The sequence below is a fragment of the Dasypus novemcinctus genome, chromosome 3, assembly GCF_030445035.2.
Source record: "Dasypus novemcinctus isolate mDasNov1 chromosome 3, mDasNov1.1.hap2, whole genome shotgun sequence".
Lineage (NCBI taxonomy): Eukaryota > Metazoa > Chordata > Mammalia > Cingulata > Dasypodidae > Dasypus > Dasypus novemcinctus.
This window is the reverse complement of record NC_080675.1, coordinates 174,189,170-174,214,090: the sequence shown is the minus strand read 5'-3', so window position 1 is coordinate 174,214,090 and position 24,921 is coordinate 174,189,170. Positions and strand designations below refer to the sequence as shown.

At 44.6% G+C, this 24,921-nt stretch overlaps 1 protein-coding gene across 3 annotated transcripts in view; it reads right to left on the bottom strand.

Annotated features, from left to right (window-relative positions):
- The window catches only part of SH3GL3 (SH3 domain containing GRB2 like 3, endophilin A3), a 183,445-nt gene that overhangs the window by 37,500 nt on the left and 121,024 nt on the right, over nucleotides 1–24,921 (bottom strand). For all 3 annotated transcript variants that reach the window (XM_058294748.2, XM_004472084.4, XM_004472085.4), the window contains one exon: nucleotides 9,509–9,667. In XM_058294748.2, the coding sequence (XP_058150731.1) occupies nucleotides 9,509–9,667 (159 nt within the window). The remainder of the gene's footprint in view (nucleotides 1–9,508; nucleotides 9,668–24,921) is intronic.

The following is a 24,921-nucleotide window of genomic DNA, read 5'->3' as shown; positions in this document are numbered from 1 at the left end:
CCTTATAACACAGAGTCGTATGCTTGGTAAAATCTGTGCCATACCTCTCTGTCTTTATTAATTTTATTGTAATACCCATTTTGAACTATGTCTGATAGTTTACAATTTTTAAACGGTGAAAGGCAGCTGAATGAACATTCTCTGAAACATATGTAGGGTTGTGAGGGGATCCCCAGCTACCCTCTCTGATGTGGCTAAGATTATGAATCTGCAGGTTCATTGGTAGCTATTCCTTTTGAAAGCTGACTTTGGGAAGGAAATGAATCCAGGGCTACCTTGAAGCTGGGGAGACAGCAGAGTCTGGCAACAGTAGGTACTCCAGCAAGTTACTAAAATTGTAGGATTCTCTGTTAACAGGGGAGGCACAGGGTGCCATGAGTGGGTGATCTTCCTCTTCCCACCAGAAAGCAGAAGCTTCCAGCTACCCCCGGGACCTGGAGCAGTGAGCTGTGCTGGGGGCCAGCGCAGGTGGTCTCTGCTTCCCAAAGCACAGTTAAATACCTGGACAGGCAAAACCAAGGTAGAGCAATAAACTCGGGCTTCGTAAAGAGCCAAGGCCTGTCCCAGTAAGGAAAAGATTTGTTCCCTGCGCCACATCACTCAATCTGGTTAAATCCACCTGTTGACTAAGCAAAGTTCACCTGGGATGAGAAGAAACAGAATTCCACATCTAGGCTGCCATTTTGCCGGGTGCCAACTTAAGAGCAACATGTAACCTGGCCCTAAAGAAAAATTCACAACACATGCAGAGAGCAGTTTCCGGAGAACGAGCTCCCTTCTCTGAAAGTGAAGCGTACCGCTTCTTACAGATGGGGTTCCACCCGGCTCCAGCAGCTCACAATGCAGACTTCCAGAACCAGGCAATGGTGGCTGGCAAGTGAGTGGGGTTACCTGGGAGATTCACGGACCCATCAAACCACAAGGAGCCTGTGCTAGCCAGAGTAACGGTGTCCAAAGAGGTCCACACTCTAGTCCCCTGACCAGGGAAGATGTTACCTGATAAGGCCTAAGGGACTATAGAGTAGTAACTAAGTGAAGAATTCTGAGACAGGAGATTATCCTGGCCTAGGCAGATGGGCCCATTGTAATTGCAAGGGTTCTTACACAAAGGAGGCTGGAGGTACAGAATCAGAGATGTGACAATGGAAGCAGAGATCAGAGTGAGAGCCTTGAAGATGCTACACTGCTGGCTTGGAGGATGAAGGAAGGGGCCAAGGAAAGCAGGCAGCTTCTGGAAGGCATAAAGGGCCAGGAAACCGACCCTCCCCAGAGCCTCCAGAGGGAATAACAGCATCTTGATTTTAGGACTTGGCCTCCAGAACTGTACGATGATAAATTTGGGTTGTTTCAAACCACACATTTTTTGGCAACTTGTTATAGCAGCAACTAGAAACTCATCCTACAAAGCTACTTTAGCCCCTTCTCATACCAAGCCAGGCCTAACAATGGGACAGTTCTGGCCAACAGCCCCTGTTCATGGGGGATAGGAGTTGTGGCCTCGAGACGCTATGAACGAACTTGCGGTGGTAATGAACCCGCTGTGGAAGGCCTGGGACTGCCTTCCCAACGCAGCCCCACCCCGTGGCCCCTCACGCTTCCCAGCAGGGAACACAGGACAGAGAGGGACTCAATCTCCTGTACCGGGCCTTGATTCACATTACATGTTGCTCTGCAAAAGTTTGAGGAAGACAATTAAATGTGTAACATGGATAATAGCCCCTTACCTTTTGATTCTCCACTTACACATTTCTAAAGAATTTCTTGTGCACATGCAGTTCTCATGTGTTCTCACTTGCCAGGCCCTTGTGAAGCGAAAGTGACTTTCCCAGGGGCTCAGCAGAAGCTAAACCAGAGCCAGGACTCAGATCTTCCACTCTTGGTTGGGTCTGCTTTCTCCTGGTCTAGTATTTCCTAAGGAGTATTATTCCACATACCACTAGTCCCATGAAAGATCTCCCTAAAATAGTAAGACTGTTGAGGAGTTCTATGGTATCTTTGCTTTCTGGCTGCTAAGACCAATACCACACAGAAAAAACAGAAATGTATGAGCTCACAGTTTCAGAGGCTAGAAGGCTCATTTCCCTCAGGATTGGGAGTGTTCCTGTGGGCCAGTAGTCCTTGGGTTCCTTGGCTTTCCCATCACATGGCGACGTCTTCTCCTTTCTCTTCCAGGTCCTGCTGACTTAGAGCTTCCAGCTCTGCCATCTGATTTTCTCTTCATAAGGCTTCCAGTAATACCATTAAGACCCATCCTCATTTGGTTGAGTCATGTCTTAGCTAAAAAGAACACCTTCCAAAGGGACTGTTTATAATGGGTTCACACCCAAAGGCTAGATGCAGATTAAGCACACTTTTTTTCTGGGGTACATAATTCAACCTACCACATGTGGTCAAATAACTTTGGTAAGTACAAGCTGATGATGTTAACTAGAAAAAGACCTTGAATAAAAGGGTCAACTCAGACCAGCAGAACATCTCAACCTACTTGTAATATCAGGTATTAAAAACTGCTTTTTGACTTTGGATAAAAGAGGGAAATGGAAAAGACAAGTGAGTTTATATGGCTATGAGTCTCCAAAAAAGAGGCGGGCAGTCATCAGAAGGGTAATGCTTATGCACGCCTCAGCAAGGTACCAGAGACAGCCAAGGTAGATGGAAACCCAGGTACTGGTTCTCCTGAGGTCTACAGAGACCCACAGGTTCTATGGTCATGGCAGATGGCTCTGGAGTTCAGGGCCATAACAGTTGGCCCTAGTTCGGAGTTTGTGTTCCTGAGTGTGATGGCATTTTACTTAGATATGACCTTTCTACACATGCCTCTTCTGTTACTTTTACCAGACCTGTGGTTGGCATTTGCATTGGTGTATACTCAGGAGACCTGAATCTCTGGACTCTCCATGTGACAGCCAGGCTGAGCCTCAGCAGACTTGCAACTCCTACCCTCTAGTTTATTGGACTTACTCTGGATGGCTAACAGGCAGGTGAAGAACGTCAACCATTACACCAGGGAGCCAAGAGTGCCTACAACTGCAAGCAGGAGAATTGCATCCTTCATCCATGTGGAATCTAAGTCCCCTCTTGATGTAGAGGGGGACTGGACATAACCATCCCAGGGTGCACAGGATGGAGGAATAGAGTATGGATTAGAGTGGACTTACTGATGTTCTGCTGGGGGACTATTGTGATTAGTAAGGGAAGAAATTATAGTATTGATGTGGATAAAGTGGCCACGGTGGCTGCTGATGGTAGGGAGAGGGGAGAATAGATATGATGTGGGGGCATTTTCAGGATTTGGACTTGTCCTGGGTGGTGCTGCAGGAACATATGCTGGATGTTGTGTGTCCTGCTGTGGCCCACTGGGTGGACTGGGGGAGAGTGTGGACTACAATGTGGACCACTGTCCATGTGGTGCAGCAGTGCTCCAAAGTGTATTGATCAGGTGCAGTGAATGTGCCATGATGATGGAAGAGGTTGTTCATGTGGGAGGAGTAGGGTAGGGGAGTGGGGGATATATGGGGACCTCATATTTTTTTAATGTAACATTTAAAAGAAAATAAATAAATAACTTTGGGAAACTCTCCACTGTAACCCCACCTAGGAATTTCCCTAGACATTAATCTTGCATATTAGCATTTAAAGACTGAAAAATCTTGTGATAAAACCTGTTTAGGGTTTCCCAAAATTATTTCACTGGAGGGGCATTACTACTGCAATATACATTAATATCTCTAGATGTTATTCTAGAATTTTGGAAAATGCTACTCTAGACCAATGGGGGAAAAAAACCAGGAATCTTGGATCTAGTAATTCCACTTGTCTTGGGAGCCCATGGGTGAGGGAAGGATTCCTTGGCTGGGGGATTCGTACCAAGAGAGCTAGAAAATCCTGCAGGTGCTTGGCCCCACTAGTCTGAAATGGGCACCTTCTGTTCAGTACCTCTTGTTCTGCTAATGGCAGACAGACATCAGTTAGTCAAGCTGTGAAAATAAACTTCTCTTCAATGACAGAAGGAGAGAGAGGGGATGTGTTCACAGGTCTGTGGTTGATTTACCATTCCCAAGAAATGGAGGTGGACATTGGGAACAAACCTGGAGAGTTTCCTGCACCCCTACCTCAAAGCTAATTATGGAAGACCCAGTGGCCCTTCTCCAAGGGGTCGGGGGGCTGCCCTGGGTGCCTCTGGGAACACTGCCAGTTCCAGCCTGGCACAGCAGAAGGAATCAATTCCTAATTCTGCCCCTCTGGGATCCCTAGAATGCTGGTGGGCCAAACTACCTCCTGCCTGGATCACTGCTGATAGAATAACGGAGCTACTCAGTCTCAAGAGGTGAAGTGACACTCGAAGGTCTCCAACTGGCAAGGCAACCGAGGACTGGATTGTAGGGCCAAAGGAGACTTGTCCTCCCCTCCCCATTCCCAAATCTGCTGAAAATAGATGAGACTTTTGCTTAGGAATGTTGGAGCAAATCTCTCGGGTCCCTTTCACCACCCCTTGCCTCCTTCCAGCCCTCAGATGTGGTCAGTGTGATCAGCCCCCTGGGTGCTGGGACACTGCCCTGGAAGGCAGCAGAGGCCCGGCTCTTGGCTGTCTAGTTCTTAAGAAACTGGGTTGGTGACGTGGCTGACAGATGACACACGCACCTGGCTTTGTGCTCTGCCCACTTCCCCCTTCCTGTGGTGGGTTCCCAGGGCTAGACTCCAAGGGCTGGGACGGGTAGGTGGATGTCCCACAGTGGGCCCGGGCCCAAGCTGCGCCCCCAACATGGCTTTCCAAAAAACCCTGTCCTCTGGGAAAAGGAGCTGTCTGAATACCCTTGCTTGTTTCTCAGTTGGGAGGATACAGATGTGAGGATGGGTGAGCGGCCACACCCCTGGGATTCCCAAATCCTAGGAATAGTTGTATAATCTCCATTTGGAGACTGAGAAAAGACGAAGTCTGTTTGTTCCAGTCAGGGCTCTCCAAACATCAGGCAAGGCATTGGCAAGCAGGTTTTGCAGGCATTATCTGGTTCAGCTTTTATCACGTCCCAGCCAGGACTGCAGGGTGTGAGGGCTGGACAAAGTGTCAAATGCTCCCTGGAGAGTGAGATTTTGGCCTTTGAATAGCTTGGGCCAGACAGCGATGGGCAGGTGGCACCAGAGCACCAGGCTCACTACCCCAAATTCTTTCCCTTTATTCACTGTCCTCTCCTGCTCACTTTCTCTTTGGGATAAGTACTTCCAAGCCCTCAGTATTAGTCAGCCAAAGGGTGCTGATGCAAAGTACCAGAACTCTGTTGGCTTTTATAAAGGGTATTTATTTGGGGTAGAAGCTTACAGTCATCAGGCCATAAACAGTAAGTTACTTCCCTCACCAAAGTCTGTTGCCACGTGCTGGAGCGAGATGGCTGCCAGACCCTGCAAGGGTTCAGGCTTCCTCTTCCTCCTAAGACTCCATGGTCCCAGCTCCTTCTGATCTCAGCTGTAGGCTGGCACAGGGCTCATCACTCTCCCCAGCGCTCATTTCTTTCTGGGCTTTCTCAGCTGTTCAGGGCTCTGGTCTCTTCAGCTGCAAACTATCAGGTGAATGGCTCAGCTCTCTCCCCTCTGGGGCTCCAGCATACGATACTAAACTCTCTGTGTCCTCCTTCTCCACGTTTACTTCCCTGTCTTTGATTGAGCATCCATCTACAGAGCCCACAAAGGAGTTGGGGGGGTCAGGGACTCAAACCAAGTCACCCTAATAACGTGGTCAAGTAAAAGCCCTACTCTTGACTTAATAAAGTAAAAGTGAAATCTCTGAATCTAATACAATCTAACATGCCCAGAAAAATGGGCCAGTTTACAAACAAAATCCAGTATCTATTTTTGGAATTCGTAAACAATACCAAACTGCCGCGCCCTCTCTCCAGCCCCTCTTCACCTCTCCTCCTAGGGATGAGAGTAGGGAAAGAGCTTTAATTAGCACAATGGGTTACCCTGCCTCAAAAAAAAAAAAAAAAAGAAAGTGGTGGCTCTCAATGGCCAGATGACAGACGAGCCTGCTTGTCCAGTTTCAGCTTCTCAGACTGTATGGGAGTAAGCAACTTGGGGTGGCTCACACTGGGCGGGCTTTCATCAATTAAGGGTTTCTATTTCATCACCTGAAAGTGCCATCTGAACTTGAGGTTCAAGCCAGTTTTCCAGGAGGCCAGTATCAAGAGTTGGGTGTTTGCAGCATTAAAAGAGCTGAGCCTTCATTCTCATCTGGCTTCATGTGTCAAGTCCTCAATTGGTCAGAACCTGATAGGGATAAAGGCTATGGCTGACACCCCCCAAACTCTAACCTACAGTAGCATAAGCAGAGGAAGGTAAGCACCTCCCAGGTTTCCCTTGAGGTCATGAGTTTGACAGCATCTATCCATCCTCGAGATGTAGGAGCACACCTTGTCTCCAGCAGGTGCTAGGTCAGGGGCTCTCTAGCCCATCAGGCAAGGGCAGGGTCTGCAGTCCCACTGGATTTAACCTTGGGGTTAGACCAGATTGCAGCCATCTTTCGTTTCAGCATCAGTTCCTAGAAGAAAACCCGGCCATGACCACCCACGCTGAAGCACAGCTGCTCATTCAGGGTTCTCCACCATGAAAGGAAGCAGACATGCCTAAAAGAGGCCAAGTGTCAAAGGCTGGACACATGCTTGGTGACCCAGAGGGAGTGAGAAGTGAGGGTCCAGTGGGCTGCAGAACCACTGGGCCTGGTCTGGCATTCAGAGCAGGGCCAAGGACAGGGCTAAGGGCTCCACACATAGCCCCACCCCACCACTTTGATACTTTGTCTTTCTCCCACCAAGTCATGCCCACCGTTTATCCCCAGGGACCAGGACACTTTGACATGACCATTTCAGGTACAATGGGAGAAGTGGAGAAGAACTTCTATCCCTTGCCTGGGCAACAGGAGAGATTGGCATTGACACACTGGCATGGAAAAGAACGAGGCGACCCCTTCTTGTTCTAATTGCTGTTACCTCAAGCAGAGAATGAAGACAGTCTCCTGGTGCTTAGGTAGTAATGTGTGAGTTTTCTGGGCTATAAACCTGAGAAGGGGAAAGGTAACAGCAAGTGGGTCAAGACAGAGGGGCTATCACCAGCACCCCCTTAGCCTCTACTGTGGGGCGCTCAGCAAATGGTAGCTCGTCAGTATCCTCGTCATCATAACCACCAATGTCTTTATCACCAACATCGTCATTACTATAAGAATCAAATCATCCTAGCAAACAGGGCCCCCTGCAGCTAAAGACGGCACATGAAAAGGCAACGCCAGGCAGGCAAGGGGTCTGCCTTCATTACCTTGGTCTCCTCCCACCTCCCCAGCAAAGGATTGTGTAGAAGTCGCCAGGCCAGCCCCAATACTAGCAGAGCAGCCTGCCTGGTGCAGGTGGAGAAGCCAGACCTTGGGCTGAGCAGCAGCCCAGACTCCCCAGAGCAGAAAGGACTGCCCCACTCACCTCCAGGTAAACTCCCCTGGGAAACGTTAGGTAAACACTCAATGTGTGCCACTGCAGGACCAACGCCAGGGGCCCGTATGGGTGAGTCAAGAACTAGCTCTTACTTATGGGGTGGAGCGGGGCAGGTAGGGGTAACCCATTTGTGACAAGCAGAATACTCATCACTGTCAAAGGTTGGACAAATGACTGGACTTTTATAATGAAGGGATGATTTCTGACTTCCGATTGATATTGAAGGGGAAACTGAGGTCTCTTGGGTCAGCTGCCAAGGTAAGGGTACAAACAGCTGAGTACAGGCTGCCCTAACGCAATACTTTGCAAACACCGATCACTGTGGTTCATGAATGAAGATAATGAACAAAGCACATGAGTTAGGCAGCATGCCTGACACACCAGAGAAAACCTGAAAACTTACATCCACCTCCCCTGGGCGCAGGGCCTAAGGCCCCACAAGGAATGACGTACACCCAACACGTGTTATACATCTAAGACAGTTTCTATGGATAAACAAAGCATTGTACATACAAACAATGGAATATTACTCAGCCATAAGAAGGAAGGAGGTTCTGAGACATGCTGCAGCAGAGATGAACCCTGCAGATACTATGCTCAGTGAAATGAGCAAGGCACATAAAGACAAATATACGATTCAAACCATTCCACTCAGATGAACTATCTAAAAATAGCAAATATGTAGAGATAGAAAGGGATGGAAGGGGGGTAAAGGGGACTTGTTGCTTGGTGGGTATAAAGCATATGTTTCAGAGTTTTCAAAATAAAATTAATTCTTTAAAAATACTTTCTAAATACTTCAAAGAAATTTTAAATATAGCACTCAAAACAATAGTCTGCTGCTAGGAGAAAATTTCAAAAGAAAATTTATATTTTTTAAGAAAAACAGACAAACCAAAAACAGAAAAATAGAGCAAACTATTACACCTCCTCCCACAACCCCATAAAATGTTAAAACCCTGGAAAAATTTTAAAAGGAGAAACATAATACAGTGTATTTTTCTGTACTTGATGGTTTAATGGGCATGGGAAATTTCAAATTGGCATTAGTACCTTGTACTCCTAGACTTAATTCTCACACATACCATCATGGCAATTAAAAGGTCCTTGGTACTTTTTGTTTGACTAAAATCAAAAGATGAAAGCCCTTGGTGTACCTTTTAATAAACTATTAGAGGTACAATGTGGTTTGAGGATAAACAAATCCCCTGATTCATCCCTGCAGATTTGAAAGTTTCACAAATAGGTCCAGAGCTACTGCTGGACGAGGTGGCACCAAAGCCAGGCTTAAGGCAGGGGTCCAAAGCCTCTTCCACTCGAGCACTGAAAAATGCCAAGACCCCTCGCCACCAGGGCAGAGACGGACGGCCTCAGAAAGCACGTTGCTGGTCGGGGGTTACTATCCCCTAAGGTTCCATTTACTCTGTCTGCAACTAGACAAATAAGAGCTGAGTGGAGAGAATCACACACAATAGAATACCAGCACTTCTGTGGGACTTGTCCCAAGACTTCATGCTCTCCTAATTCACAGATTCCATTACAGAACAGCGGAGAAATGTGCGTCACTCTTTTGTATCCGGAATGTTCCGCCATGACAAGGAAATGCTTCAGAGAGCAAGCCTCCAGCTCACAAAGAGCTCTGCTGACTTTCAGGTGGGCCTCACAGGGTGCTTCTCAGGGACTCGGAAATTTGAAAATCACCACCCAACATGGGCTTTCCGTTCTCCTGTGAGACTATACACAATTTGGCCTCAAAACTGACAATCTACTGTGCAGTTCCCCCAAATGCCCTACTTTCCCAGGGCCTCCTCTCTCAGAAAAAAGTCCTGGGAGAAACAAAGGCTTCCCGAGGGCTCTGAGTCAAGACTTGCCAGATGTCTGAGGCCATTTCTGAGGCAGGAGATGATGGCTACAGAAAACTCTGGAAACTCTGTAACAATTAAGGCCCCTAGAGTTTCTCAACATGCTGATCCTAGTCATAGATTCAATGTCTTGTTTATTTACATTAAAGTCTCCTGTTTGGTTCAAATACTTACATCATTTTCTAAAAAATTAAACATGCTTCTTTCAGCCAACTCCTTTGACTCTTCAAATTTTTCTACTGCTTGTCTGATTTCTTCGTCTGGTATCTTACCTACTCGCTTCCTCTTATAATCATAATCCAGGCGGCGGCCTTCCAGCTTTTTCAAGTGGTGCTGAAAGAAAGAAAGGGGTCCCTCAGAAAACTGTTACATTCAAAAGTGGCACAAAAAAAATATTTCTATGGCTTTTGCCATGGCTTTCTCAGCCTAAATCCTAGGGGGCAGTAGCCCATCTTATGTATGAACCTCAGCACATGTTGGAGGATCCTCTTGCTGCAGGTCCTCAAAGAATATTTATAGAATGAATGAATGAATGGTGAATGGATGACTGACTGAATGAGGGTCTATATGGAACATCATGATGCAATATCTTTATAGAACCACTCATTTCAGCTCTGAGAGTGCCCAGATTGTATTTAACCAAATTAACTATATCAAAAATAAAGGCATTCCTTTTCTGTATTACTGTCATCTGCTCACTAAGTAGAATATAAGAACACAGAAATCTAGCATCCCCTAGAATATTTACCAATCTTCCACAAAGTTCCCAAATAATTATAGAATAAGGTGAATAAATGCTATCAATGAACATGATATAGTAAGAAAGAGATATTCACAGTCAACCTCTAAAATGTTGAAATTTCTGAAAAACATTGTAATCCCTTTAGCAAAATATCACCATTATAACCAGTAGAGCTGGACATTCACGGAATGGGCTGCCTGTGTGGTAGCAAGTTCCCCATCACACTTTGTATTCAAGCAGAGAGATCCCATGTCAGAAACACTTTGGAGAGGACAGGACAAGGGAGGGTTCTCTGAGAGTTTATGATTGTAATCCTTGGAAACCAGCTACTTAATATCTAAAATGTGTAAGAGAATGGATCATCCCATTCCAACACAGGGGTAACTTTCACTATTCATTTTAGCGGGAAGCACTGGTTCTAACTTTCATAACAATTAGGTGAAAAAAGCATATGGGACTAAGAGTCAGAAGCATCTCTCTTTGGGCAAGTCCCTAAATTCCTCCGTACTTCTGATGACCAGTTGTAAACTGAAGAAATGTTTGTGAAAGTCCTTGGAAACCATTTTAGGGAATCTCTGCCCCTGATTTCTGGGATTGCTCTGACTCTGAAAGACCTTCAGCCACTTAGACTCTTATCCCTTTATCATCTATATGATTTAAGTTTTGATTTATAGAGTTCCTATACCAAACAACCTCTGAATGCCAAGAGACACCTTTTAAAATTATTCTGTTGCAGAGGAAACTGCAACCTTTAAAAAGAAGTGCATTGTACACACTCCTTTCCCTCCCTTCTTGGAGCCAGCGTTCGCATTCCTGACTGATCTGAGCCCAGAGGGACAGCAGTGTCATCCAGGAGGCTGTCCCTGGGACCTTCCTCATAGCCATACAGGCAGAAATGACATTTTGCATTTCACCAAAGGAGGTATTTGCTTTTAAGGCCCTGCACTTGGGGAAGATGTTTTGGCATGCCATGCTCCAAAATGTCACTTTCTCTCTAGATCCTCCATTCAATCCAGATCTTGATCATACACCATTTGCCCACATTATGGCTGCAATAATGGGCAAAACACAGTTCCTTTCCCTGAGGGACTCACTGCCCCACAAGAGAAGACGACAATGCACTAGAGCAACGCTCCTAGCACGGGGAGCTCATGGGGCTCCCGAAAAGAGCACCTAATTAAGTCGAGGACAGAGCAGGGAGCTTCCCAAGGAAAGACCCCAAACGGAGATCTGATTGGTGAGCTTGGCCAAGAGAAGGGGTGAGAGGAGAAAGACAACAAATAGAGAAACAGCCCAAAGAGCAACTGGGAACTGCAAGTCATACGGTGCAGCTGGACAGAGTTCAGGTGGTGAAGGAGTCACCATAAAGCTGTAGAGCAGGGGTACTTAACCAAGAGTCCGCGAGCTTGAATTGAAATTCAAAAACATTATTCTTGTGGATTGTGCTGGTGATATACTTATTACATAATACACAGTCGAGTGTGGATTAATAAGGGGTCTGTGGTTTTCACCTGACTGGCAAAGGGTCCATGGAATAAAAAAGGTTAAGAGCCCCTGCTCTAACTGCTGCAGAGAGTGGGCTGGAGAGGGTGATTCAGGGATACTATGCTGATGTTGTAAATGTTAACTAGAAGAAACCAACAGAGAGAAGGAGAAAAGAATGAAGACCCAGATGGACGAGGCAAAGGCCCCGAGGGGGTGCACGCTAGGACCAGAGGAGGGCTGGTCAAGGGCACAGTGGGAGAAGGCGGGAAAGAGGAGGGCCTGGGTGAGGAGGCTGAGGGATGTCCCGGAGAGACGGTGGGATGTCCAGGGAGCTCCGGGATGGTGACTTCCTTTTCCCTTCTACGCCCCTGGGCTCCCTTCACAGGCTTTGCTGTTTAGGATAAACTCTAAAGGCCTATTCCAGTATCCAGGCCTTTCCATGACTCGCAGCATCCCCCTCCCCAGCCAGGACCCCACTCTGTGCCTGGCCAGACTACCCAGCTGAGGCTCCTCATCCACCTGCTCTCATGGCCTGGAACATCATTTGCACTAGAGGTTGGCCCTACTCCAGCCTGTCTGGTTGCTTTGCCTCCTCCAGGAAGCCTTCCCAGACCAGCCAGGCTGAGAGGACGCCCTCCACCGTGTTCCTGGGCTTGCCTCCCCACCAACACCTCTCACAGTGTATGAGAAATGCTCACTTGACTCTTCCCCTGCAACCACATGCTTGGAGAGGGCAGACACTAGGTCACAGCCAGCATCCTGGCCAGCCAGCTCACGGCAGCCATGCACAGCAGGTCCTCAGTACAGTTGTTGGATGAATAACTGAATGGGAAGACCACTGAAGAACCAATGAACAGACACCCACTGGTTCCTTCCCTGGCCCACCATGGAACCAGAGAAGGCCACATGCCACCACCCTGCAGTCTACACCAATGGAGGTTGGTGTCTTAGTCGTGAGCTGGAACAGCGGTTCTCAAACTTTAGCCACATCAGAATCACTTGGAGGACTTGTAAAAACACAGAGTGCTGGGCCCATGGAATTTCTGATGGAGCAGGTCTGGGGTAGGGCCTGAACATCTGTGTTTCGAAGAACTTCCCAGGTGGTACCAATGCTGGCCGGCTGGAAGAAAGCAAAGAGGGCATCTCCAAGGTTGAAATAATCTCCAAGTTGGCCAGGGGTTCCACCCAGATGCCCCCGAAGGCACTGGGGAAGGTCCTCTGGGCAACTCTAGAAGACAGCAGTCCAGGGAGGTCTCCACACAGGCTGTACCTCCAGGGCAGGTGTCTTAGAGGAGGAAAAGTCTCATATCTACAGAAACACCATCACACTAGTGGCATGTAGTTACCTATGGGTCCCTGAAAGTTCCCATGTTTCTTCTGAAAGGCCATTTTAGTCTCCCAGTGGAAAATATCAATTCCTAGATATAGATATCCTTGAAAGCAACGGGGAACAATTACCGCTAGCACAGCAAATCTGATAATGTAACTAATATGGTCCCATTTTATCATCAAAAATCCACTGCAGAGGATTGTGGGAAGATGGCATCATACTAACAAACAGGGCTCAGGGCTCTCACAAAACAACTGAGAAAGAGCCCAAAGCTCTCTGAGGGACTTGCTTTGGGGGTCAGCAGACCAGGACAGTGCTACACAACTCCCAGGAGGGTGAGGGACAGAGAGATGAAGATGATGAAAAGACAAACGAGAGTTACCAAGCCCCCACAGCAGCCATGAAGGGCTCCCCGCCCCACCCCCAAGATAGCAAGCTGGGGTAAAACCCTGGCTCACTGCAGCCAACTGAGAGGGGAGCAGACATCTTCCTCCCTGTCAGGTGTTTCAAGGGAAAAGGGAAGGGGAGTTGGGGGGCTTTTCTTTGGTGAATTAGGCCAGCAGAGCCTGCTTTGAACATCCGCTCTAGAGATTCAACACAAGGAACACAACAAAGTCCAAACTGGAACATCTCTGTGGAAAGGTGTGCCGACGAATGCCATCTGCTGGCGGCTCTGGAAATTGTGGACCAAAACTGTTTTCGGTTCTTTCTGTATCCTAATCCCTGGGAGAAAATCTGTACCCCATTAGTGAGTCCCTAGCCCAATTTTTGTCAATTTAAGCTAGGCAATATTAAAAACTTAGAATAAGTTGAACCAAATATCAAAGAACTGTGGGAAAAGCACAATAAGCAAAGATAGAAATTGGCCATCAGAGTAAATTCACCAACATATCCAGATGCCTAAACATCAGCAAAAAATTACCAGACATACTGGGAAACAGGAAGAGATGACCCAGCCAAAGGAACAAAACAAATATCCTGAAGAGATACAGGATTTAAGACAATCTGTGATAATCACACAACTCTCCTAAATCATGAATTTAAAGAAAATATGACTAAAGAAATAAAGGATATTAAGGAGAAAACAGGAGGACATAAAGAACACTTTGAAAGCTTGCAGAGAAAAGTAACAGACCTTATGGGAATGGAAGACACAATGGATGAGATTAAAAGTACATCACTGTGAGGGGGGAGCCAAGATGGCAGCATAGTATGGTGCTCCTAGAGTCAGCTCATCCTACAGGTCAGTTAGCAATCACCCAGAGCTATCTAAAGCACCTGCCTGGGGGTCCCAGGAGACCAGAAGAGCATTCTGCAATAGCCCAGAAAGAATGGAAAGAGGAGCCTGCCCATCTGCAGAGAAGATTTGTGAACAGAGCCCTCCATTCTGCAGAGGCCGGTGCCTGTGGTGGCCAGTGCCTGTGGTGCAAGCCACCTCGGGAGCTATTCCGTGGCTGAAGTTGGAAACTCCATCTCCCCAAAACAGGGGAGGAAGACACAGTGAGGCACCAACTTCAGCTACTGATTAGTAAATTCAGTTGGCTAAAGTATAAACCTAAGAACAGCTCAAGTTTAAAACTATCCAAGTCAGAAAGAGGCTGGTAGCTGCCATTTTGATTCTGCCCCCAGTATGAGGGGAAATCAGGCTCACTGAAAATCACAGTGCTGGAAGGGACCAGCCTCTTTCCACCCAGATCTAACTGCAGCCCTAGACTAAGCCCCCAGCCCCACCTCCAGCTGGGAGGAAGCTAGGGGACTGTGCCACCTCTCTGGGAAACTGGGAAACTGCAGGCCACACCACAGACCCCAGTGCCCATCCAACCCTAGCAGTATAAGCCACCTCAGAGTTATTCTGTGCCTGGTATTAAAAGTTTCATTTCCCATAAATGGAGGAGGAAGAGACAGTTGTCCACCGATTTTGGGTACTGATTGGTGGACTAGACTGGCTAATGCATAATCCTAGGAACAGCGAGGGTTTGAACCTGTCCAAGTAGGAAAAAGGCCAGTAGCCACCATTTTGACTCCACCCCCAGCAAAAGGGGAAGACAGGCTGACTGAAAATCATAGTGAAGTTAGGGACTGGCTTCTTTCCACCAAGGTCGGACTGCAGTCCTAGCCTAGGCTCCAACCCCACCTCCCGGAAGCTGGTGGGACCTGCATCAGGCTCTCCAGACAACTGCAGGTGCTTTCAGCTGGAACACACTGAATAGTTGAACCCAGGGCTGCAATCCCCACACCCCAATAGGATAGGAGAAGAGTTGGATTTCCTCAGCCTCTCTGGGGAATGGCAGGTGTTTTCAGCCTACGTGAACTAGTTTGCTGAGCACTTTTGAGACCCTCTCCACCTCTGTCCCCCCCCATAGGATAGGAGGGGGCTGATGTTCCCTCAGCCTCTCAGGGCAACTGCAGGTGCTTTTGACCTGCACAAACCCAACCGTTGGGCACCTGTGGCTCCACTCCCTTCCCCAATAGGACAAGAGAGGTACTGTGTTTGCCCAGCCTCACTGGGTAACTGCAGGTGTTTTGGCCCACACAGCCTGGACTGGTGGGTACTTGTGATCCATTCCAAGCCCCCAGTAGGAAAGGAAGGGACTTATGTTTCCTTGGCCTCTCCAGGCAATAGCAGGCCCTTTCGGCCTGCACAGACTGGACTGTCAGGTGTCACTGGTTCCATTCCCACCCCCTAAAGGCCAGAAGAGACAGTACTCGCTCAGCCTCTCAGGGTACCTGCAGGCGTATTTGGCCCACAAAGATTAGAATGTTGGGCACTCCAGAGGGAGGGAGGGAGGGTTGGTGCTACATCAGTTTACCTGGGCAACTGTGGTCATTTTGGACCCACATGGCATAGATTGCTGCTCACAACTGGAGTTCCATCCCCTTCCCAGGTAGAGGAGGAAGGGGTGCGAAGTTTCATCGGTCTCTCTGCAGAGTGTTGTCCTACCCAACTTGGATTATTACACATGGCTGTAGTTCTGTCCCTACCCCTGGCAAAGGAAAAAGGTGGGAGAAGCTTCACCAATTCCTGGGGCAACATGGGCAGCTTCAGCTTCTATAGCTTACAGAACCAACTACATCCTTGGCTCCTACTACACAACCATCAAGGGAGAAAAGACAAGGAAGCCCTAAACTAAAGGGAGAAACTGCACCCAGAAGAAATACATCTAGTAAGCCAGATGTGAAGACAACAAAAAATTACAACCCATATTAAGAAATAGGAAGGCATGGCCCAGTCCAATGAACCAATTAAAAAACAGGAGGAGATGCAGAACATGGAACAACTAATCAGAGATGCCCAAACACTGGATAATTTAGAGGAAATGGACAAATTCCTAGAAATACACAAGCAGCCTTCATTGACAAAAGAAGAAATTGAGCACAACAGACCCATCACAAGTAATGAGATAGAATTAGTCAACAAAAGTCTCCCAAATAAGGAGAGCCCAGAACCAGATGGCTTCAAAGGTGAATTCTACCAAACATTCTGGAAAGAACTAACACCAATTCTGCTTAAATTCTTCCAAAGAATAGAAGTGGAGGAAACATTCCCTAACTCATTCTATGATGCCAATATTACCCTAATACCAAAGCCAAACAAAGGCACCACAAGAAAGGAAAACTAGAGACCAATCTCTCCAACAAACCTAGATGTTAAAATCCTCAAGAAAATACTTGCTAATCATATTCAACAACACATCAAATGAATTATACACCATGACCAAGTGGGTTTCATCCCTGGTATGCAAGGATGTTTCAACATAAGAAAATCAATCAATGTAACATGCCACATAAATAGATCAAAAGAAAACAAATCAAATGATCATTTCTATAGATGCAGAAAAAGCATTTGACAAAATACAACCCCCTTTCCTGATAAAAGCACTACCAAAGATAGTAATAGAAGGTAACTTCTTCCACATGATAAAGGATGCATATGAAAAACCCATAGCTAACATCATATTCAATGGAGAAATCCTAAAGCATTCCCTCTAAGATTGGGAACAAGACAAGGATGCCCCCTTTCACTACTCCTATTTAACATTGTGTTAAAAGTACTTGCTCCAGCACTTAGGCAAGAAAAAGATATAAAAGTCATCTGAATTAGAAAGGAAGAAGTAAAGATTTCACTATTTGCAGACGACATGATTCTATACAGAGAAAATTCTGAGAAATCTACAACAAAGCTTCTAGAGCTTATAAATGAGTTCAGTAAAGTGGCAGGTTATAAGATCAATGTGCAAAAATCAGTAGCATTTCTGTACACCAATAATGAGCAATCTGAGGAGGAAATCAAGAAAAAAAAATCCCATTTACAATAGCAACTAAAAGAATCAAATACCTAGGAATAAATTTAATTGCAGAAAACTACAAACCACTGTTAAAGGAAATTAAAGAAGACTTAAACAAATGAAAGAATATTCCCTGTTCATGAATAGGAAGACTAAACATCATTAAGATGTCAATCATACCCAAAATGATCTCCAGACTTAATACAATCCCAATAAAAATCACCATAACATTTTTCACAGAATTGGAAAAACTATGAAATTTATTTGGAAGATCACAAGGCCCCATATAGCCAGACATATTAAAAAAGAAAAATGAAATCAAAGGAATCTTACTACCTGACTTTAAAACACACTACAAAGCTACAGTGATCAAAACTGATGGTACTGGGAAGTGGATGTGGCTCAACTGATAGAGCATCTATCTACCATATGGGAGGTCCAGGGTTCAAACCCAGGGCCTCCTGACCCGTGTGGTGATCTGGCCCAAGCGCAGTGCTGATGCATGCAAGGAGTGCCGTGCCACGCAGGGGTGTCCCCCCCATAAGGGAGCCCCAAGCACAAGGAGTGCACCCTGCATGGAGAGCTGCCCCACACAAAAAAAGTGCAGCCCACCCAGGAGTGGCATTGTACACACAGGGAACTGACGCAGCAAGATGACGCAACAAAAAGAGACACAGATTCCCAGTGCCGCCGACAAGAATGCAAGCGGACACAGAAAAACACACAGCAAATGGACACAGAGAGCAGACACATTGGGAGGGGGGGATAAATAAAAAAATAAATCTTAAAAAAAAAAAAAACAACTGCATGGTATTGCCACAAGGATAGACATACTGATCAATGGAACCCAAACTGAGAGTTATGATATAGATTCTCACATATACACTCAACTGTTACTCAACAAGGCCACCAAGCCCATTCAACTGGGAGAGAGAATGGCCTCTTCAACAAATGGTGCTTGGAGAACTGGATATCCATATAAAAAAGAATAAGAGCAGACCACCATCTCACACCTTATACAAAAATTAACTCAAGATGGATCAAAGAGCCAAGACCATAAAGACCTTGGAAGATAATATAAGGAGGTGTCTATAGGATCCTGTAATAGGAGATGGTTTCATGAACTTCACACCCAAAGCACAAGCAGCAGAAAAATAGATAAATAGGACTTCCTTATAATTTAAAATTTTGCACCTCAAAGGAGTTTGTTAAGAAAGTGAAAAGGCAGCCTACTCAATGGGAGAAAATACTTGGTAACCATTTAACTGCTAAGGGCCTAATATCCTACATACATAAAGAAATCCTACATCTCAAAAATAAAAAGACGAGCAACCTATTTTAAAAAATGGGCAAGTGATTTGAACAGATACTTCTCCAAAGAAGAAATGAAAATGGCTAAAAAGCACATGAAAACATGCTCAACATCACTAGCTATTAGGGAAATGCAAATCAAAACTAAAATGAGATATCATCTTATACCCATTAGACTGGCAGCTATTAAAAATCAGAGGACTACAAGTGTTGTAGAGTATGTGGAGGAATGGGAACCCTCATCCACTGCTGGTGAGAATACAGAATTGGTGCAACCATTGTAGAGGACAGCATGGTGGTTCCTCGGAAAACTAACTACAGAACTGTCATATGATCCAGCAATCCCACTGCTGGGTATATACCCAGAAGAATTGAAAGCAAGGACATGAACAGATATATGCACACCAATGTTCACAGCAGCATTATTCATTATTGCCAAAAGTTGGAATCAACCCAAATGGCCTTCAACAGATGAATGGATAAACAAATTGTGGTATATATATACAATGGAATATTACTTGGCTGTAAGAAGGAATTCAGTATTAACACATGGGGTAATACAGATAAATCTTGAGGATCTTATGTTGGGTGAAGCAAGCCAGGTACTGAAGGACAAATATTACATGAACTCACTGATATGAAATAAGCAAATTGAGCAGAGTCAAAGAGCTAGAGTCTGGAAGACAGGTCTATAGGAAACAAAGGGAAAAGAAGGCTGTGAGTCAATGCCCATATGGGCAAAATCTATGATAAGATGGAATTGTGTAGTAATGCAGTGGAGGGGCATGACAGTGGTACAGTGATACTATTGGGTTAGGTGGTGCAGGTATATTAGGAGAGTAGGGTGTGGAGAGAAGGGTTGGAATGTCCATGGAACTGAGGGAGGGTTGGGGAAAAAGCAATTGAACACTGGGGATTGGTGGGTACATGGTTGAAACTACAATGTTAGGAATGCTCATTTGGCAATAGAGCAAGGTAGGGTTGAGGGAGTATTTACTCCCCGGCAGGCACAGGTGTGGCTGGCAAGCCTGGCAGAATCCAAGGTTTGAGATCGGAAACCGTCTCCCTTGGAAGGCATCAGGGTCGAGGTGGCCAACGCCTCCCCTCAAGCCTTTTTCTGCCTTTTCTCTGCAGCCCGCCAACCCTGCTGGCTGCCCATTGATAAAAACCGTCCCCCTAATTCAAACCTTTCCCTAGCAACCGCCCAGGGTAGCCAATCAGAGGCCTCCAGTGGCTGGGCCAATGAGCGGCTTACACGTCACCCGGTACCCTATAAAAGTGCGTGTGCTTCCGCAATAAAGCAGACCTGCGCCATCAGCCAGTCTCCGTGAGTATCCCTCGTGTCGGTCCTACCTGCTGCGAGGCCCTGCCGGCAACGAGGCCCTCCAGCACTCGCCTTCATAGGGTTACTGGTTTAGGGCTTTGGATATGGGGGTTCAGGACAGGGTGCATCTGGGGCAGGCTTTTGGGAGTGTGTGAGTGTTCATCTTGACATAGTGTGTTATTTCAGTGGGTGGAGACCCACTTAATGAGCAGGAAGGTGTTGGACTTCCATCTTGGGGAGGCCTGCTATGTTCTCAAATAGAGGGTTGAGAGTCTCTCGAGAGCATGGGTGTGCCCAATAGGGTAGGAAAGCCCTCAGTGTTGTTGTAAGTAACTATGAATCTGGCCCTGCAAAGAGTGAAGCCTGGTGGCTGCCATGGGTCCCAAAGAGAGGAGGAGGGAGGAAAAGAACAGATGGAACAGGTGGCATTTTGAGGGCAATGGAAGTGTTCTACATGATCTTGCAATGATGGATACAGGCCATGTTAAGTTTCATCAAAATTTATGAAAGTGTATGGTCCAAAATATAAACCATAATATAAACCATTGACCATGTTTGGTAGCTATGTTTCAGTATTTGTACATTAGTTGTAACAAATGTACCATCCACATATAAAATGTTATTCACAGGAGAAGGGGGAGAAGAGGGAAGATATTAGATATATGGGAGTCCCCTATATTCTGTACGTGACTTTGCTATGACCTAAAAGTTCTTGGAAGAAAAAATGAAAAAAGTAAGACATCAGGGGAATAAATGGAAGAAAATGGCACTGTATTTACAGAATAACAGCTCTTACAGTGATGAAAGGCAAAATATCAAAAAAATTTTTTAATTTTTTCATTGTTTGTTAGCCCTGATTTTTAATTTTCTATTTTTTTATTTTTTGTATTTTATTTATTTTTAAAACTGTCATTATTTCATTTTCTTATTAATTGTATTGGGCTATTTTACTGGCTTCATTTTTGAAGAAGCTTTGGATCACAGAAGGATTAAAACTGTGGCAGGGAAGGACTATTTGTTGTGTCAGTGATTGGGGATACATGGGAGGAAGTTCACCTGGGCATATATATATATGGCATATAAATGTGTTCAAATGTTCATGGCACACTGTCTTGGTGGGTGGATATTCACACAATAACTGAAAGAATATTGAATTCCTATCCTGGGGACCTCTACCACATTCTCTAATGGAACAGCAAGAACCCTCCAAGTATAGAGGCAATGGCTAGTGAAGGAGGATGGTCCATTGATGGGCCCTTGATATTGGTGACTGTGATTATGAACCTTTACTCTCAATATTGAAATTTAGCCTAGTATTACAGGGTGCCTAGGCATTACCTTCTGAGAGCCTCATTGTTAAAATGTGGCCTCTCCCTAAGCCGAACTTAGAATATAAATACAATAACCTCCCCCCAGCATGGGACATGACTCTCAGGGATAAGTTTCCCTGGCACCAACAGATTACTACCAAGCACCAACCAGCAATGCAACTGGAAAAAGACCTTGACCAAAAGAGGAAAAGATAAAGACAAATTAGTTTATATGGCTAACATACTTAAAAGTGTGTCAGGAGGTCATTCTAGAGGTTACGCTTGTGCGTATCTCAGCAGGCTCTCATGAACTGCCAAATTAGACACTGCCCAAATAATGCAGCTCCTGAGAGCTCTGGAGACACCAAGGCACTATGGTCAGGGCAGATAGCTCATGAGTTTGGTGCCTTGCCAGTGGGCCCTACTTTGGAGTTTGTGCTCCCCATGCGACACAACTGGACTCAGTTGTTGTTTCCTTACACGTGACTCTTCTGTCCCTTCTATTTGAATCTACAGTTGGTACTGGAGTTGGTAGGTATACATCCAAGAAACTTGAATCTTTGGGCTGTCCATATGCCAGGTGGGCCCTGAGCCTCAAAAGAGTTGCAACACCTACTTTCCAGTTCAACAGACTCACCCAGGACAACTAACAAAGAGGTGATAATGGACAACCACCATACAAGGAACCAAGAGAGTCTACAACTACAAGGAAGAGAGTCCCATCCATCAGCCATAAGGAACTGAAGCACCCTCTCAATTAGAGGTGGAGTGGGCATCACCATCCCAGAATACTCAGGATTGGAGAATGAACTATGGACAAGAGTGGACTTACTGGTAAGCTACTATAGATTTATTGTGATTCTAGCAGTGGAAGAACTTATATCATCCATGTGGAGGCAGTGGCCACTGGAGGTTCTGAGGGCAGGGAGAGGGGAAACAGGTGTAATACAGGGGCATTTTCAGGACTTGGGAGTTGTCCTGAATGACAATGCAATGACAGATACAGGCCATTATATATCTTGGCATAACCTATAGAATTGTGTGGGAGAGAGTGCAAACTACAATGTAAACTATAATCCATGCTTAGTGGCAATGCTCCAAAATGTGCTCATCAATTGCAATGAATATACCACCTAATGAAGGACGTTGTTAATGTGGGTAAATGTGGGTAGTGTGGGGAGTGAGGCATATGGGAATCCCCTATATTTTTTATGTAACACTTATGTAATTAAATATTAAAAAATACAAATTTTTTTTTAAAAAAGACAATACCAATCATACTCAAGCTCTTCTAAAAAATTGAACAAGAAGGAACACTACCAAACTCATTCTATGAAGCCAGTATCACCCTACTGCCAAAGCCAGAAAAAGATATTGCTAAAAAAGAAAATCACAGAGCCATTTCTCTAATAAATACAGATGCAAAAATCCTCAATAAAATATTTGTTAATCGAATCCAACAACACATTAAAAGAATTATTCATCATGATCAAGTGAGTTTTATACCAGGCATGCAAGGGTGGTTCAACACAAGAAAGTCAATCAACATAACACCGCATTAATAAATCCAAGAAGAAAAATCACATGATCTTATCAATTGACACAGAAAGGGAATTTGACAAAATACAGCATCCTTTCTTGATTAAAATACTACAAAAGATAGGAATTGAAATAAACTTTCTCAACATGAGAAAAGCCATATAGGAAAAACCCACAGCGGACACTGTACTCAATGGTGAAAGACTGAAAGCTTTCCTTTTGAGATCAGGGACAAGACAAGGATGCCCACTCTCACCACTGTTGTTCAATATAGTGCTACAGGTTCTAGCTAGAGCAATGAGGCAAGAAAAAGAAATAAAAGGCATCCAAATCAGAAAAGAAATAAAACTTTCACTATTTGCAGATGATATCATCTTATAACTAGAAAGTCCTGAAAAATCTATAACAAAGCTGCTAGAGCTAATAAACAATTTCAATAGAGTGTCAGGATACACAAGATCAATATGCAAAAATCAGTGATGTTTCTATGCAATTATAAAGCACAATCTGAGGAAGAAGTCAGGAAAAAAATTTCAATTTCAATAGCAACTAAAAGAATCAAATATTCAGGAATAAGCTTAACCAAGGATGTAAAGCACTTGTATTCAGAAAACTACAATGCATTGCTAAAACAAATTTTAAAAGACCTAAATAATTGGAAGAACATCCCTTGCTCATGGATTGGAAGACTAAATATCATTAAAATGTCCCTTCTACCCAGATTGTTATACAGATTCAATGCAATCCCAATAAAAATTCTAACCATATTTTCTAAACAAATGGAAAACACAATTGTCAAATTTATCTGGAAGGGTAAGCGACTCTGAATAGCCAGAAATACCTTAAAAAGGAAAAGTGAAGTTGGAAGATTCTCATTTCTGGACTTCAAGTCATATTACCTAGTTACAGTGGTTAAAAAAACAAACAGCATGATATTGCCATAAAGATTGACATGTAGTCCAATGGAACTGAAATGATGATTCAGAAACAGACCCTCACATCTATGGCCAAGGAACTTTTGACAAGCCTGTCAAACCCACCCAGCTGGGGCAGAACAGTCTATTCAACAAATGGTGCTGGGAGAACTGGATATCCATACACAAAAGAAAGAAAGAGGACCACTATATCTCACACCCTATACAAAAATTAACTCACAATGGATCAAAGACCAAATTATAAAAGCAAGAACCATAAAGCTCCTAGAAGAAAATGTAGGGAAACATCTTCAAGACCTGTTGATAGGTGGTGGATTCTTAAACCTTACATCAAAAGCATGAGCAATGAAAGAAAACATGGACAAATGGGACTTCCTCAAACTTAAACACTTCTGTGATTCAAAGGACTTCATCAAGAAGGTGAAAGGCAGCCCACTCAAAGGGAGAAAATATTTGGAAACCACATATCTGATAAGGGTTTGATTTCTCTTCTATATAAAGAAATCATACAACTCAACAATAAAAGAGCAAGCAATCCAATTAAAAATGGGCAAAAGATTTAAACAGATATTTCTCCAAAGAAGAAATACAAATGGCCAAAAAGCACATGAAAATGTTCCGTATCATATTAAGGAAATGCAAATCAAACAAGATATCATCCAAAACAGCATAGAACAGTCATTATTAAAAAAAAAAAAAAAAAAAAGACAGTAAGTCCTGGAGAGGATGAGGAGAAATAGGATCACTTCTTTTTACTGTTGGTGGGATTGTAAAATGGTGTGGTCTCTATGGAAAACAGTTTTTCAGTTCCTCAGTAAGCTAAATATAGAACTGCCATATAATCCATGAATTCCTCTACAGGAATATATCCAGAAAAACTAAAAACTATGACATGAACAGACATCTGCACACCAATGTTCATAGCAGCATTATTTACAATTACCAAAAGATGGAAACAACCCAAGTGTCCATCAACTGATGAATGGATAAACAAAATGTGGTATATACATATGGTGGGATACTATGCTGTGGTAAGAAGAAATGAAGTTGGGACACATATGATAACATGGATGACTCTTGAAGACATTTATGTTAAGGGAAGTAAGCCAGACACAAAAGCACAAATATTGCATAGTTTCATTAATATGATCTAAATATAAAGAAGAATAAATGCATGGAGCTAAAACCTATAGTATAGGTTATTACAAGATAAGAGGATGGTTGAGAAAAACTACTGATGCTTAATGTATGTAGAAGTTTTAATTAACTTGACTGTAAAAGTATGGAAATGGATAGAGTTAATGGTAACACATTATAGTGAGTAG